Here is a 17,073-nt window from a genome sequence, read left to right as displayed (position 1 = left end):
GTTCAGACCATCCTCTTGGTCGACCAATCCCAGCCCGAAAACAATTAAGTGGCCATTTAAGTCTTTAGCCATAGCTAGGAGAAACACACCTCGCTTGTTCATTTCCTTTTTAAGGTGAGTTCCATCCAGACCAATGATACGACGACATGTCTGCAATGCCTTCAAACAGGAACTCGGAAAAATACAACCTCGTTTGAAAACGCCGTTTGAATGTTTTTCAAAGCCATAGTGTGAACCAGGATTCTCTGTCGCCACAACAGACAGATATGACTCCAATTTCTGATAACTTTCTTCCATGTTTCCTTGTAATACATCCGTCAGCTGACGCTTGATCCGGGAAGCGGTCTGACGATTCGATTCAATGTTTTTGCTGAGAAGGAATTCGAGAATAGCTTTACCCTTCACGGATGCCCAGTCGTCGCTGTAGGCCGGAAGCATTTCGCGCTCAACAATTCCGCGGATTGTCGCGAAAGACATATCACGGTTGTGCTGACGCAGACCTGATGTTGCTAGATCACCTTCCACGAATGAATCCCCTTGAAAACCAACGTGGCGGTAGTGGTCGTGAGCTATACACATCTTGGTAACTTTCCATTCGTCTCGAATTCCATACACCGTGATGAAAAATGGACAAGAGGGAGTTGTGCCAGGCGTCAGTTGCTGCTGACCGTTTAACACTTTGCACTCATATCTGGCATTACCCTCCTTCTTCATCTTGCGAAGGCTATTTATCGCGACACGAATGGAAAACCCAGCTTTACTAGCAAACTCTCGACATCGTTGTAGCAGTACCGCTTTCGTTCCAAATGACTCTGGTGCAAGGTTATTCCCTCGATCGACAACGGATCCATACGTCTCAAGGTCGTTTCGTTCCAGACCCACGTTCAAGTCACTTCGTAGTAACCCCAGGTTTCGGAGAATTGAAACATCCTCCAGCTCAACACAACTAACGCGCAACGATTCGTGACGATCAGGTGTTCTGCTCTTCGACTTTGATGCATTCGATTTCTCGGAAGTAGTGGTGCTAGGTACAGCCACATTCAACGGTGCAGGTGTATCGTCTCGACTCCTTGTGTTACATGACGTTAGCTGGTCTCTTGCAGATAATGGTGACAGGTTTGCAGTCTCCGACATTTTGGCTTGGCTAACAGTGCACGTAATCAGTCTTTGCGAGAGCTCAAAAAATGATTAATGAAGGGTCGTGAGCACCTCGTCCTGGCAAGGCGATGGGGTTTAAAAACTGATTGGCCAGGAGAAGTTGCGAAACGGACTGGCTGTAGAACGGTCATGTCTTCTTTTAGCTCGATCAAGTGGACAATGTTTCCTGGGTGTGAGCTCCACTGGAAATACTAGGCAGTACCAACAGTAGCAATAATAAGTATGATCGTACGATTGGGCCTGTGTGGCCTTGTGCGAATCGTACGATATTACTTTTAAGACTTTGATATATGTTCTTAAATTTTAAACGGTCATTCTAAATTTGATTATTTGGTTTTAGCAATGATGCATTATATTTTTGGTGTCAATCTACTTATTTTTGAAAAACGCACCTACTTATTTTTCCATTTTGGACCCAATCTACTTGCTAAAGTTAATTTCTCTGTAGGGAGACGATAATCACAGAACTTTTTCACAGATCGCCCTTCTTGGACTCCGTATGATTTTTACAATTGGACAGTACCGTTGTAGAACCAGCCCCCAATCGAGCTGATATAACTTGCATTAACAAGTGAACAGTGTTCACAATAAAATATCGAAGCAGTTTACATGTGCAGTACTACTGCATGCTCCGCATGGCTTTATTCAATTTCTCCGCCCCCTCCACCCAGTGCGGCATCGTCTCACACAGGTGCATGGCGAACCGCAAGAATACACTGCTACTGCTCCTAAAATGTACGCACAGCTTTACTTTGAGCAGGGAATGGCTGCGCTTGAAACGAATGCGGAAGGAGCATCTGCGGCACTATTCCACGATGTGACGTATCCGTACATACTATTACTGTACGCTTATGGACATGTAAAGGTATGGTACCTAAAAATGGATACAGTTTACGGTAAAGTTTACGGTAAGCTTTACGGGACGGAATTTAGTGACTAAACAGTGGACACGAGAGAGTGTAGACGTCCTAGAAGTTCTAGTTCACAATATTCAATTTTCATATTTGCCGAACAACACAGTAGCTTCCTCAATCTATTACACACAAAGCTGTCTTAGCCACATTTTAAACTCAGTGTAGCTAGAAAAGTTTAGTAAAATTGATAGTTAACAGCTAATGTGGATTCATAAGATTCGTGTTTACTCGCGTGAGTTAATGTGAATCAAGGATCAATTCAGATTAACCCGCGCGAGATAATGTGAATCGTGGGCCCATTCAGATTAATTTGCGCGAGCTAATGTGAGTCGAGGGCCGATTCAGTTTAACTTGCGAGAGTTAATTAGAATTGTGGATCAATTCACGTTAACGCTAATGTGAGTATCGGTGGAAGAAATCAATTTCACGACTAATATCATGGTGATACCTCACTTTTGGTATTGTAGACTACCCGGGGTAACGGGAATCCCGCCTGTGTTTTCATTTCAATGAATATCCAGTTGATCTAAGGATTTGCAGTCTTTATAAACAGCTTGAGTTCAATAAAGGCAATCTGTGAATAAGATTGAGGGTTCTGTGATTATACATGTAACCAGTATTGGTAAGGTACGATGAGCATTCACGGATTTGAACTCCCCGACTGTAGTATAGCCCGGTAATTTTGAAGCAAAACACGAACGCACAACGATGCGGGGGCCAACCCGCACAGAAGTAGTAGCCAAGTGTATTCATGTAATCTGTGTCGTGCAAATCGCAAAGTGAACGAGATCATGAGCCTGGTGCTGACCTGCTCGTTCTCGTCAATGTGCTGCTAGCCACTCATCTTAGGCGACTAGGTAGCAAAGGAACTGGATATGAATGCCTTTCATCACAGAAAGGAAACATGCAGTTGGCAATACTAAATCCTAATGCAGTCCACGTGGACACTGATAGTCCAAGTGAATCGAAGTCCTCAGCTGACCCGGCGTCGGACACAACGGAAGGCATTCCGTACTCCACCCATTTACCGCAATGGCAGCCACATCCGGGTAAAGTTGCACAAGCCTGCAGGTGAAACTAAGGTGAAACTCCAGCACACCCCGAAGCTTGTTTTTACCTGTCCACATCGCAGCAGTCTCCGCCGCAACCACTACTCACCGAGCATTCAGTTACCCTGGCATCGGTCCTTACAGCGATGCTGGACACATGAAGGCGTCCCGTCCCGCACTACAGCTCTTGTTCGGCGACCTCGGGGAAGTGGAGGACCATCCTCGGCACCCATGTACTGCTCATTGTCTTCGTCCGCAGTCGACCCGGAACCGGATTGTGTTTCGACGTGAAGATTCTCTTCAGCCGACTGCTCCCCCCCTTTTTGGCGACGTTGTTGCTTTAGTCCGTGAAGGCGAGGCTGAGCCTGTCCTGCGTCACCCTGAGGCCAACGAAGATCACCCGCCGGCGACACTGTTTCGGAGTCTACGCTTGATCGCACTTCCTGCACCACCCCGTGTCTGCGATCTCCTTGTAGCCTGCCAGTGCTCACGGAGCTACTGGTCGTCGGTACTTGTCACATAGGTATTCAGCAGCACTGTGAACCCCTTAGCCAAGTCACTCATACGCTCGAACGAGTCCTCTATAGGTTGTAGACCTTTCCAGCAAACAAGATTTTCAACGTCTTTGGTATCACAGTTTCACCTGTATCTCTTTAGAAGCTCCATAGTCAGGACGATGCCTCGCTAGGACACGTGCTCCAGAAGCTCGTCTGTCACGTCCAGGCTATCGTCAGAATAGAACTTCAGTCTCGATGCGTGCATGTCCAGCTTGTCACCGGTCATGAGGTGCTGACAAATGTGTGTTGGATCGCGTAACTCGATACGGGCCAATCCACATCACCTGTAGCTTGTTACCATGTTTCTCGTCCACTCGAGATCGAAGGACGTAATCTTCCACAGTAAAGTTTATCAAATTCTCGCCACGTTCACGTTACTTGCTCAATAATCTCTGCTTCTACCTATTGTCCTCCATCGCAGAGTGCACTGTTTGGATGCTTTTACGTAGATCGGTTAGGTAGCCCTCGATCTCGGTACTGGCAGGGATAGTCTGGAGGCGACGATCATCGGAGAGGTAGAATTCAGTTAACGGTGTCGGGCACTCCAAACCTGTAAACAACTTCAATGGCGAGTGATTGCCTAGTGAAGGCACTGCAGTGTGATTTAAATTTGACTGTACCAACGCCACATAGTATGTCCAGTCCTTCTGGCTGATCTTGTACTCCAAAATCATGACACGGATGACTTAAAAAACGTCACGATTGATGCGCTCAGTCGATCTATTCACGGGCTGTATGCCTGCGTAAAGGACCGCTACGTGCGAAGCCGTCGACTCAGCTCTGCTACAACATCATTCTTGAAGTGATAGTCCTGAAGTTATATCCACGAAGGAGGTACACCGAAGTGAGAGTGCCACGCCAACAAAGCCTCCCCAGCTACTAAACTTTAAGCTCAATCAGCGACCACCAGTTCACAGTAGTGCGTTGCATGTTCTTTAAGAGCCAGCAGGTAGTTGCTCGATTCATATTTGGGGCCCTGATAACGAAAATCAAAGTGTAGAACCTTGTTGCGTTGTCTGCAGTCTATAAGCTCTCTCCACGGCCTCGGGATACACCCCCCCCGCGCGTGAATGCAGCCAAAGCAAACAGTCATTCACAAATGACGCCACGGTCTTCCAAAGGTGGTCAATCGAGCCAAAGTGTTGAAGGTGAGTCACCAATGCTTGTTGGCCTCGATGTCCCTAAACTCCACAATGAGCCACAATGCACAGCTCTGGACGAGATCAGCTGCTGCAGCAGGCACCCAAATGCGATCACCAACAGTGAGAACGCCGTCGTCCGAGCGTGCAGCAGCTTCTGGCGGAGGGTACTTGCTCTGTGCCTCCTTAATCTCAGCAAAAGAAAGTCACACAAAATTGTCAGCGTCGAGCGGGCAGAGTTCGGTATATTTGGTTGGTTGTCGAATTGGCTTGGGCCGCTTCACGGTGCCTGGGGAACATGGTTGCCTGCCCACCTTGAGCCCATATCGGCCCGAACATTGTCCGGCCCTGGTACGGGCTTCACATTATACTTAGATCCCATGAGCGTCATTGCCCATCGTAACAGCTTGCCCTTCACATACTTCTTGATGCTCTCGTTCGGCGCGAACAAGTGCACCAAATTCCGGTGGTCGCATAGAATGCGAAAAGGTTTTGGTCGGAGGAGAAGGTAGTCAAGCTCCTCGCAAGCAGTGACTATAGACAGAGCCTCCTTCTCGATTACAGTCCAGTTAAGCTGACTGCCTGTGAATGTACCTCTCATACAAGTTAGCAGCTTGTGCTGCTGCTCCGTCACAGGGATCTTTGAGACAAAGTTCTGTACTTGGGTCACGATCGCAGCCCAACCAACGTCGATGTCATCAGTGAAAAGGCAGGTAGTCGCATTATTGTCGCTGAATGCAAGATGGGCTGTTGGCGCTAATATCTCCTTCACTTCACCGTAGATCACACGCTTTTCCTGAGTCAACTCGATCTTGATCCCTCGCTTCGTTCGTTTAGTGTCAGCGAGTGCAGCATCAAGTCGTCGCTGGAGTGGAGCCACTTGACGAGCGTAATCCAGGATACTCTTACTTATCCAGCTAATAGCACACACAAATTGCTGTAACTCGCCAGCCGTCGTAGGGTACGGCATCTCGCGGAGAGTGTCAGCCCGTGCTGGATCATGTCTGACGCCATCAGCGTTAATCAATCGTTCACACCATCTCACCTCTGTCTGGTAGAGACTTGTCCTCTTAGCGTTCAGCTTAAGCCCAAACTGGTTCAGCAGAGAGCAAAACTCGGCGGGCTTGTCGAGGTAGGTGTCGATATCCTCTGCGTACAACAGAAAATCGTCAATTCAGATGAGGAGGTGCTTGTACAGCCAGGTAGCAAAACACTCCTCCATAGTCTTCTGGAAGTGGATCGCCGCATCGCTGCACCCTGAGGAACTCGCCGCGGAGTAAAGATCTTTTCATCTGTCATATATGAAACCACTCTTGGCACAACTCGATCTACGGCAACTGCCAAAATCCTTTGAGAAAGTCGAAAGTCCAAAGTGTTTCATTTCACTAGAATGTTCCTCAACTAGCGAAAGAATAGGCAAAACAGCGGCCATATGGTCGGTTTGGGCGTTCGTAAGTATGTAGTCCACCGTTTGCCATAGGTCCATGAGATCTGAGGATTTCTTGACTGGGAGCACAGGGCTCGACCATCGGCTCTTCGGATTCTCGTAAACCAATCCTAGTTGAACACGACGATCGTTAACTCGAGGAGATAAATCGAGGATGTGAGGTGGGTACTTTCGGTGCTTACGCTTTGTAGGCCGATCCCCTTCCCGTGGCTGCACCTCCAACAGAGGCACACTTGCTGGCGGATCTGCACGTAGCTCCAGACGCCAAACATCATACGCATATCCGAAATTTCTCCTCATGATCCAGCGGAAAACCACAGTTCATAACACGATCAATTAATTTCTTCACAACAGCGAAAATATCATTGTCACCACCAATAGACACACAGGCATTGGCATTTCCTCGGCCTCCAACTCAATTGAGCCACCGGCCATCTCATCATCTCCGCGACTCGCCAGCTGCTCCAGCTGACGGTCTACGTCGATCCCCAAAGCTGTCAAGAGATCGTTACCGACGATGAGCTTGTCGTCGTTCACGTCCACCACGAGAACATCCCCGGGATTCATCGGCTCCACCGGTCCCACTGCTGTGTGGATGCATACTCGTATTTTGCCATCTGCGCTGCCGTCACTTTCTGGTCACCGGAGGTCTAGTTCTTCACAGGGACCTCGAGCTGTTGGACTTAAATTTCAGGATCCAACACTCGTAACTTTTCCCAGTGTGAACTGCCAATAACAGTGTAGTCCGAGCCACTATCGGGACAATATGGCGACTCAAGTACTCCGTTAAACAATACAGTACGTGCAGCAGTCGGTAGGACTTAACCAAGTCGCTTGGTCTTTGCCTTCTTGGACTTCCGTCCATTGCGAAAATGTTTCAACGGCTCAGCTTTCTCCACTTCGGTCGCTACAGGACATTCCCGTAGCCAGTGCATCTCATCGCACTTAGGACAGGGTCCTGGCGGTGGGCTTGGCTTGTTCGAGGACTTGGGCTTCGGGTTTGACCCGGCGCTAGCTTTCTGGTCAGACTTAGCCGCAGTCTGAGTTTGGTATCTTTTGTTCTTCGACTTAAACGTATGCTTGTCCTTGGGCTTCGCTTCGCCACTCCAGGCCTCACGTCTCTGACACTTAAGACGGATGTGCTGGCGCTCCAGCTCGGTCGCTTTCTCCACGATGAGCCGGAACAACACCTTGGAGTCTTTCTCAGCTTCAGGATGCGTATAGCGGATGCACTGCTATACCTCCGACTTGAGCATCGATGGCTTCAACGCTGAGGTCAGCATCTCCCGCTTCCCACGCTCAAGGACGAAACACTCGCTCAAACCGTTGTCGTCGACGACGGTCTTGAAACACCTGAAGTAATCCACGACGCGAACAGTCACGTCGCTCTCCGCCAGATTCATCTTGAGCTCCTTCTTGAATAGGCACTTGATGTCAGACAGCGCCTATTTTATCACCCTAGCCACGATGTGCTCGATTTTAGCCGTCAGCATTACCTCCGTCATATCGACGACGTCCTCGTTCAGCTGCAACTCGCAAAACACCTTGAGGAGGTCGGCATCAAAAGAATCTCGGATGTGCTTCACCACCGCTTCAAACTTCTCTCCGGTCACTCGGCACCGATTGTGTAGCTTGGCCTCGTAGTCACGGCGCTCCTCGATGGAAACAGACTTGATCTTAGGTGGTAAAATCGGGAGGAATACCGATACTGCACCGGTTTAGGGTCTGTCTTCATCAGCTCCTCGCATTCACTTTTAAGTGATAAGAGCTGGGTCTTGATAGCTGCACACGGCGTCAATCAAACGGTAGACGAGCAGTAATAGATAGCCGCAACGTCACTAGCGTACGTCGATAGTGGCGCACGGACAATTAAATTTCTACTAAAGAATTCTTTGTAGTATAGCTCGGGAATTTTGAAGCAAAACAGGAGCGCACGACGACACGGGGGCCAACCCGCACGGAAGTAGTGGCCAAGTGTATTAATGTAATCTGTGTCGTGCAAATTGCAAAGTGAACGAGATCATGAGCCTGGTGCTGACCTGCTCGTTCTCGTCAATGTGCTGCTAGCCACTCATCTTGGGCGACTAGGTAGCAAAGGAACTGGACATGAATGCCTTTCATCACAGAAAGGAAACATGCAGTTGGCAATACTAAATCCTAATGCAGTCCACGTGGACACTGATAGTCCAAGTGAAATCGAAGTCCTCAGCTGATTCGGCGTCGGACACAACGGAAGGCATTCCGTACCTAGACCATTTACCGCAATGGCAGCCACATTCGAATGAAGTTGCCCCAGTCCCAGTCCAACTGCAGGTGAAACCACGGTAAAATCCCAGCACACACTATATCGCCCTGTGATTCCATTTCAATAAGCTGATTTCTTATTGCTGAGCAAGGAACTGCAGCATTCCCTCGAAACAAACGACAAAACGATCGAGTTTGCGCCGAGCAATCGCAAAATGATTTGATCTAGCACTCTGCTCGCAGATAAACTTCGGTCACCATACCGACTCTTAGTTATCAGGGGGGTTGCAGGTTTGCGGCTAAAATTTACAGGAACCATATTGGCTAGTGAAACATGCAAAACATTCGAGCCGTGAGAACCATGATCGTTTTATTGCTCCTTTCACCATATACCGGTACAACCACTATGATCCCAGCTCAAGCTCTTAAATCTAACTGGGTAGTAAAACCTGCAATCTGCTAATCTGCCAACCGTTTAAACCACAAATGAGCTCAAATTGTCCCCTTCACATTATCAATAGTTTGTTTAGCATTCTTTGGCATGGCCCTAGCAAGGCCGCGCACATCGACGATCAGCTGGAATCGTGCAACGCAGCCCCCTTTTGTGCCTTTGATAAGGACGATCCTGCAATCCTTGGTATTGTATATCCTGTCAAATGCAGTAGCCGATGACTATTTCTGCCATACTTTCACACCCAAAATCATTCTACACTGCCTTTGACCAAACTAGATCGTCTTCGACTTAAGAACGCGCTAAAGGCGCGCTCTTATTTTCCCGCTCCCAGCCCCCGGGAGATTTTTCTGCATGACTGGTCTCCCAAAATCATCGACAGCTTTAAGTGGGAGCGAGAGAACTTGGAGACGCGCTTCAAGGGCGAATGGTTTCGTGTATTATGGATTTTTAAAGTTTCGATAGGTAATGTGGACAACCCAAACTTGTTTGGGATGATTCAATGCACCTCATACGTGGGATTTCTCCCAGATTAAAAAAATTTTTGGTCGTAGCTGGGAATACATGTACTGTACAGGTTTCTGTTCGTTTCAATTAAACTGCGTCTATCACTTGGAAATCATGTAGCATGTTCCCGATTGTTTAGTAGTGATCCCTGCCCGCGGAGCTTGGTTAAATACGTTCAAGGTTTAAGACAGCACTTGTGGGTCGGCGCAGACTACTTCTTAGACGCCTTAGAGTGTGTTTGTGTGGTGGTGAGCAGATCTCTTCTTTCTCTCTTACTTGATTTGCCCTGATTCTGCTTACCACTTTGCTGTTGGCTCTCTTTTCGCTGGCGTCGGCACTCATACGCATAATGTCCGAGTTTGCCACAATTATGGCAGTCAATTTCCGAACGAGGACGTTTTGGCTGACCTCTGCCTCCTCCACGACCCCATTTCCGTTTATTGACGAACGACACGTTCTTTTCCTCGGACAGCGATCCTCCAAGCTGTGCTCCACCATTCCCATCCTGAAAATTTGCTTTCTTTCGTGCCTTAGTCTCTTTCACCGCTTTAGCCTGTTTCAGACGCTCTTCACGACCGGTGAGCTTGATTTTCACTTGCTGTAGAGAGATGTCATCTAAATTGTCGTAGGTTTCAACCATACTCTCATAAGTATCACCAAGACCAGTCAATAAAGCAGTTATAACTTCTCTATCCGAAACTTCCTCATGCATCAGCGTTAATTCCTGTCGAATGGCCTCAACTCTGTGAATATAATCACGGATCGATTCATTTTCCGGATCAAATTCGACATTTAGAAGCTCTCGACGCTTGAACATTCCTACTGCTTAGGACTTCTTCTCGAAATTATCAACCAGTGCAGCCCACTTGACCTGAGGACGCTTCAAATGTGCTAATCGGACTCGAGTTTCATCATCCAACGTATTCGTGAGGATATCATTCAGCACCAGCACCTTGTTCCGATATTCTTTGCGTTTCTGCTTCGTAGCACCCATGCCGTCCTTCTCTGGCTTATTCTCTCTTCCAATCAGGATCTTCCAGCACTTCCGAGCACGTAATGCCGCCTTAAGGCCTTCCTTGTATGCAAGAAAATTCTTGCCGTCGAACTTGAGCGAGCGGATAGTATCAACTCTCTGACCTTCCATGCTCTCTCGTTGGGCTCATAATCTTAAAGACGTACAAGGTTTAAGACAGCACTTGTGGGTCGGCGCAGACTACTTCTTAGACGCCTTAGAGTGTGTTTGTGTGGTGGTGAGCAGATCTCTTCTTTCTCTTCTTACTTGACAACCAGAACTCAAACTTTCCATACTTTCTGACAACCCCTCGTCTCAGAATTTAGCGCTGAGGTCGACCAGTTTCTTTTACTTGGAACATTGATCTAGCGCATTCTCGCGGTGGTACATCGATCCTGAAGTGAAGCGAGCTAGTAAGCGAAGCGTAACATTGCTGAAACGCTATTGGTTCCGCTATTAATCCCTTGGACGCGGAGGGGTGACAGGGATAGGCTAAACAAAATCCTTATACCCTCCCGGAGGGTATAAGGATTTTACTTGATTAAAGTAAGACATATTCTAGCGAAGAAGTTAAACGCACTTTTTTTGACGAGATTGTTGCTAAGCTCCTCGGTGATTATTCTGGTATAGGGGCTTGGTATGATGTGCGGGAAAAAATCCCCCAATCAACTGTTTGCCAGTCTATTTATGCAGCTCCGACATTTAGAGACCAGCAGGAGAGGCCACTCATTGACCACCGCATCAACACAGCACAAAGATAGCGATGGATGGCAGGACGGACACGACAGAGCGCCCCAAGAGAGACTAACAGGGGCATTGGCAACTACGTAGAAGGTGTTCTTAGCAAGATGAGTGACTTATTTGTGCTACCATGTGTTGTAATGCAGCTATATGTATTTCCCTACGGCTTAGCTAGGCTACGATCGCGAATATGACTTGCTTTTGGAGCGAACAGGCCATTCTGCCACAGGATGTGCCATATCTGGGCACAGGTCATGCCCTCGTTTGCTTGGTGTCCCCGCACCTTGTTGCAGAGTGTCACCTGCCCCTTCTTGCCTTCGGAGCACTTCGCGCAATAGAATGTAGACGTTCCACCCCTCTTCTTGCCTGTCGGTTTGTAGTAGGAGCAGACCTTGTATTGCCTTTGGCGCAAACGATGGACACCGTTGTTTAGACGGGTGTCGGTAGTTTGGACGAGGGAATGGTCACCTTGGATAGCGATAGGTTTTTCACGCACTACAGCCGTAGGCTCAGTCGAAATCCCTGCCTCCGTAAAGGATGACTCCGTCTCCTGAATGAGCTGTCTGTGTAGAGTTGTCAAGAAAGAGTAGTGTGACATCTTCTTCTTGCGTTCCTTCTCCCGTGTACAATGTAGGCGTTCACCACCGCCATGTCGACCACTCCAAGAAACAGGCTTTTGTAGTATTTCTGGAATCTGTTGTTCGGGACAGCATTAGATGTTTTTCATAAGCTGACATGAACAGCACATCACTTACCTTGTCGACAACTGCATAGAGTATGACTGGAGTCGCAACTGGTCGTGGCGATCAACGCCGCCCATGTAGCGTTGATATTCATCAACCAAACCTGGACACGGCACCGTTGACACCGCTCCATTCTTCTCCCTCCGTTGCACCGTTGTCGATGCCGCGGTAACTTGAGACGACAGGAAATACACCGAACGGTTGTCTACCCAGCCGACAGCAGCAAGCCCCGGATTACTCTTCGCTACGGCCATCCTGAAAGAGCCTCGCTTGCACGTGGCTGGTCGTTTCTTGAATGGATACTCTACGGCTTTTCACCAACCCTTTCGATTTGTCTGGTTTGTGCCTACGTAGTTGAATCCCATGGTACGGAGCTGTTGTGCCAGGAGAATCGACGTGTAGAAGCGATCAGCAATTACAACACGGCGTCCCGAATATGGAAGTCCCCGGAATGCACACGCCACATTTCGTACATCTGCAGCTGGTCCGCTCTTTGTATCCATTGCCTGTGCACCATCGACATCGAATTTCCTGCCAATATCAACTTCCACTCTAACACGTTGCCGTACCCATGACCCGTCAGCATAACCTCGAAAATAAAAGATGACAGCGTCAGCTTACCTTTTGCAGTATCCTGATTCCGCGCAGCACGTCATCACACACTTGGTACCCCATTTGTGGGGTTTATCCTTCAAGTATTGACGAGTCGGATTCTGGTGGTTCATCGATGGCAGCATACCTTCGTCAATAGCCACACCAGAGCCGACAACGTAGCCTTCTTTGAATGTCTTCTCCACCGTTGACAAGGCTGGTCTGATTTTCCATGCACGGTCACTAGCTGCTCCAGGGTCCTTATTGTCCGAGAAATGAAGAAATCTCGTAATGTCTCGAAACCGATCTCGTGACATCACTTTGCCGAATGTTCCAGCGGGAATCAGACCGGCTTCAGCTGTAGACCAGTGCATTTCAAAACTCTTACGCGGATTCAAAGTGTGCGCTAATATCAAACCAATCCATTGAACAATTTCATGCGGCGCAATCCTCTCAAATCGCTCCAACTTTCTGCGCAACTTGTCTATACTCTTTTGTGGTCGATGGGTCACTTGTGCCTCTTTCGCGACAACCTTTTTCAGGCGAGCGTCAAACGTCTGCTCCCTGTAGCGATGTGTCTCGCGCGCAACGTGCCTCCAGAACGCCCTCGGCAGGAAGTAGAAGAACAGGGAAAGTGGTGATTTGGCCGATGCCAAGACATCTTTCGACGGTCCACAGTAACCTTCGTACATTTTGTCAACTTCCGGGTCGTCGACAATGTCCGCAACCTCATTTATAGGGTACACGGTCCATCCTTGAGCCGCCATATCAGCTAATTGGTTGTCGTCGAAGACTTCGGATGACCCTGTCAGCATAAATTCAAATTAATAAACTGACTTTGTCATCACAACACACAACGTCTTTCAACATACCTTCCACTGCCATATGTAGCCGTTCCAACTCGGCCTCGTTCAACAAACCGGCAATTCGCCTCAATTCGGCAACAACCGATTCGTCAACAAGAGATTCGTCTTCATCGTCTGTGTCCAGCATATCTGCAACACCGACTAAGTCTTTGCCCTCTCCATCCGACTCGATGCTCTTCTCGACCTCGCCGAGGACGAGATTAGGATCACTTGGCTCTGCGTCAGCAAACCCAAGGTGCTCGAAATGAGTCTCTACAGCAGCCGGAGCTCGAAGCGAAGCGACTTCTGTGTCCACTCCACCCTTATTATCCTCTCGATCATCACGTTCGGCTACTGAATTCTGTGCAACTTCTTCGTCTTCATCATCCCCTTCCGATTCAACAGCGTTGTAGTCGTCTTCGTATTCACTTTTCGAGCCATCACCGGAGTGACCGTCAACGTCGTTTTGGGTGTCAGCATATCGGGGGTTGACTTGGTCAACATTACCTGAAAACCATTTGTGTTCTTGTCAGCATTGTAATCAAGTCAGCATATGCGCAAAACCACATACCTTCCGTGTCAGCATTAAGGTGGTGTTCTGGTTCGGCGGCAGGTTGATCCGGAGCCTCTACCTCTTTGCCGTCCCTGTCTAAACATTCTCCAAGTTAGAACCAACTGTAGACACCACACATCAACATACGAACATACCTTGAGCATTGGCACCACCCCAAATGTTTGTGAACGAAGACAACCGGCGGCGTCGCTCTGTAGCTTCTTCTGCTTCTTGCTTTTTGGTCTTCTTCATCTTATTGGGCGTTTGCCGTTTTTCATACTTCTTGTCTGCAGAGTTACAAGGCCCCACCGTCTTTGAACGTTTCTTCGGTGGCTGTTCCCTGCTTGTAGTATCTGCTCTCTTGGCTGAGGTCTTTCGTGTACTTGAGACGAAGATGGTAAAGGCTTTGCACCAAAAACACACAAAACGTCATCATAAAGCACGAAAAATGTTTAGAGTGCGCATACGCTTACCGAGTGGAACTGCATTGGGACGCACCATGATGTTGGTGAGATTGAGGCGGACGCACAGGTCCTTGTCCGCCTTTACGTGCGCAAGCAACGCATCTTCGCCGTTGAAGAAGTTCACTCCCTGCTTGCCGCCCCGAATCTTGCAGCCAGGCTTCATCTAGTTCGAGCAACAGCAATATATAATCAAAGTTAGTAGGGATAACCGCATCAATATCATAACACTTACTGTATCTGTAACCCTTTTGCTGGTTTCCATGTCCACCCTTCCTTGCGCAGTAGCGGCCACACAACTTTGAAATCCACAACGTACTCCATTTGCTGTATGGGGCTCGGAATGAAGATGAGTGGTGACCACGAAAGGGGAACCGAAATTTGATATTTTGGGAAAATAAATAGTCCGGCTCTTACCTGCGGTACTTCGGTACTTCAATCCGGCTGTAAATGTTATCCAATAGAATTCGTTGCTTTCAAAACGTGGACCAATCAAAACCTTTTCAATTTGGGAAGTGTCGACGATGGCAGTTTGCGGATTTCAAGCCATAGTGAAATCAAGTGTTTCTTATGCTGTTCAGAACAGCATAATACATTATTGCAAGGCTCCGCGTCCAAGGGGTTAATTAAGTCGTGCCCTGCTGGAGAAGCTCTGAAATTTCAATTTTGAGGATCAACGTTTTTATAATTCTAGCTATAAGTTTTGTAGCTGGTAACTAAGTTTAACCAACATTCATTATTCACGTTTATTTTTTTCTCCGATATTGTAACTCAAGGACTAAATCATACGAAGTACAGTAGGGTTAGCAAATTGTGCAGCAGCAAGATGATAGTTTTTTTCAGCGACGTGATTGGTTAGTAAGGTTTGAGCCATCAGCACCAAAACTTGAACTTTTTTTTCTTGCGTTGAAGTTCCTCAAGACCAGCTAATGAGGTAAGAGGAAGCGTGCTGGACCAATGCACGGCGTTGGAGGTGAAGCTCGCACGTGTGCACCGCCACCAGCTTTATCGACCCCTCCTCTTGTTGGAGACCAAGGCGACACTCCGCGTGCCACGTTGCGCCATGGCGAAGCCCGCTTGTGCTCTAGCGAGCTACGCACCGCAGTAGAACCGTTGATGACGCTCACGAAGCCGCCAACTCCGTCATGTTGAGCTCAAAAGGTGCCGCGGATGCGCCAAGTAGTCGCATAGGTCAAATAAGAGCACACTTGTCTAAAGACTGGTGATCAGTGTATTTTAACTCAGCCACTTCAAGCAAGTGAATGATCGCGGGCGGGGCTGACTGCGTTCAAGCCTTTGTCTTGAGAGCTTGTCAGTGACAAAGATGTTGAGCGCCCAGCACGTAAAGAGATGACGGACACACGTCACGGTATTAGCCGTAAACAAAATATGCAAATCTTACGATGACGATAACGAACCGTCTGGCACGAAGCGCTTGACTAGGCCGTCCTTCTCTCACAACGCTTCCGCTACGTCACAGATAGTTGGCAAAGATTCAACTTTGTGTATCCCCGATGGGCTAGCGCCGGCGGGCACCTTCAACGCGTCTTCATCAGTGTGCCGCTGGAAAAATTGCAAGAAAGTGGCGAAAATAGGCAACAAAACCTCTCTTCGTTCCTGCATAAATATTGGGTGTAGGATAATGCGTCCTAAGACACGTCCTAAACTGTCCTATTTGTCCTAAATTTTACAGGGAGATTTTGGAGATGTGTCCTAAAAAGCGACTAATCCTTCGTTACAGAATATTATAATTTGTGTCCTCCAGATTGTCCTAAACCTCAAATATTAACTTTTTCCGGACTATCTACGTAAATTTACGTAAGAGTTACTTAAAACTCACATTGGCTTTACTTATTGTCCTATAGCACACCAACCATTTCTGAATCTCCACTACTGCAGCCAAGCATCATGGACCATTGCGGCTACTCCTTCTGCAGCTAGGGCGCTCGCCTATCTGGCCTCTGCTGCCACCTGCGGAAGCAGTGTCTTGTCCGCTCTGCTCACGAGCGCGAACATTCAACAGTGCGGCATGGACCACTGAGATCCCGGACCAGGCCCATTGACAAGATGTGCGCCTCGACTGCCTGCAACACCCTGCTCGCTGACGTGAAGGCCATGAACCTGGAGGAGTGCCAACTGCCGGTCGGTGTCGGTTCCAACCTGAAGGCCGACCTGGTAGTCTACGTGCCGTCCAACTGCCCATCGTCGTCGGCTCCCAGCCCGGACTCGCCTGCCACAAACGCACCTGTTGTCGACGCCAGACAACTCGATGAACCAGGCCGAGCACACTGCCGCGCTAACCAAGACCCCCATCGCTTGCTAACCGCGTCTTCGGATCGACTTGCAGCCAAGTAGCCCTTGCGAGTACTTTGCTGCTTTTTGAGCCCCCCCCCCCCCCTATGTCGTCACGTTCTGATTATTAACCGTCGTTTGCTATGTGCATGTTGAAGTCGCTCAACCGTTATTAGCGGCTATTATTACCTGCAATGACTATCATCCTTTGAAACACTTTAAAAATATTGTCACACACTTTGTAGTAGAGAAGTTTTGTTGAGGTGCTTTTCGCGCACAACAAAGAATCGGCTGCTCTTGGAGAGAGGGGCTTTAAGATGTTTATTGTTTCTAGCTAGGCCAGTTGAGGATATGGCTTGAGGACAGTGC

At 48.3% G+C, this 17,073-nt stretch overlaps 2 protein-coding genes across 2 annotated transcripts; both read right to left on the bottom strand.

Moving 5' to 3' along the window:
• Positions 1-7,085: 7,085 nt before the first annotated feature.
• PITG_15331 (uncharacterized protein) lies at positions 7,086-8,504 on the bottom strand (the record flags this gene model as incomplete). Its single annotated transcript, XM_002898724.1, has 4 exons — positions 7,086-7,496; positions 7,647-7,709; positions 7,761-7,972; positions 8,444-8,504. 4 exons carry the CDS (start codon positions 8,502-8,504, stop codon positions 7,086-7,088), a joined length of 747 nt encoding a protein of 248 aa, XP_002898770.1.
• A 1,754-nt stretch (positions 8,505-10,258) lies between these two features.
• PITG_15330 (uncharacterized protein) lies at positions 10,259-10,610 on the bottom strand (the record flags this gene model as incomplete). The annotated part of the gene is made up of 2 exons (XM_002898723.1): positions 10,259-10,267; positions 10,320-10,610. The coding sequence occupies 2 exons, from the start codon at positions 10,608-10,610 to the stop codon at positions 10,259-10,261; spliced, it is 300 nt and encodes a 99-aa protein (XP_002898769.1).
• Positions 10,611-17,073: the final 6,463 nt, after the last annotated feature.

This window comes from Phytophthora infestans, genomic scaffold (assembly GCF_000142945.1).
Source record: "Phytophthora infestans T30-4 supercont1.35 genomic scaffold, whole genome shotgun sequence".
Classification (NCBI taxonomy): Eukaryota; Oomycota; class Peronosporomycetes; order Peronosporales; family Peronosporaceae; genus Phytophthora; species Phytophthora infestans.
The sequence above is the reverse complement of the archived record's forward strand: the minus strand, read 5'-3'. Positions and strand labels throughout refer to the sequence as shown.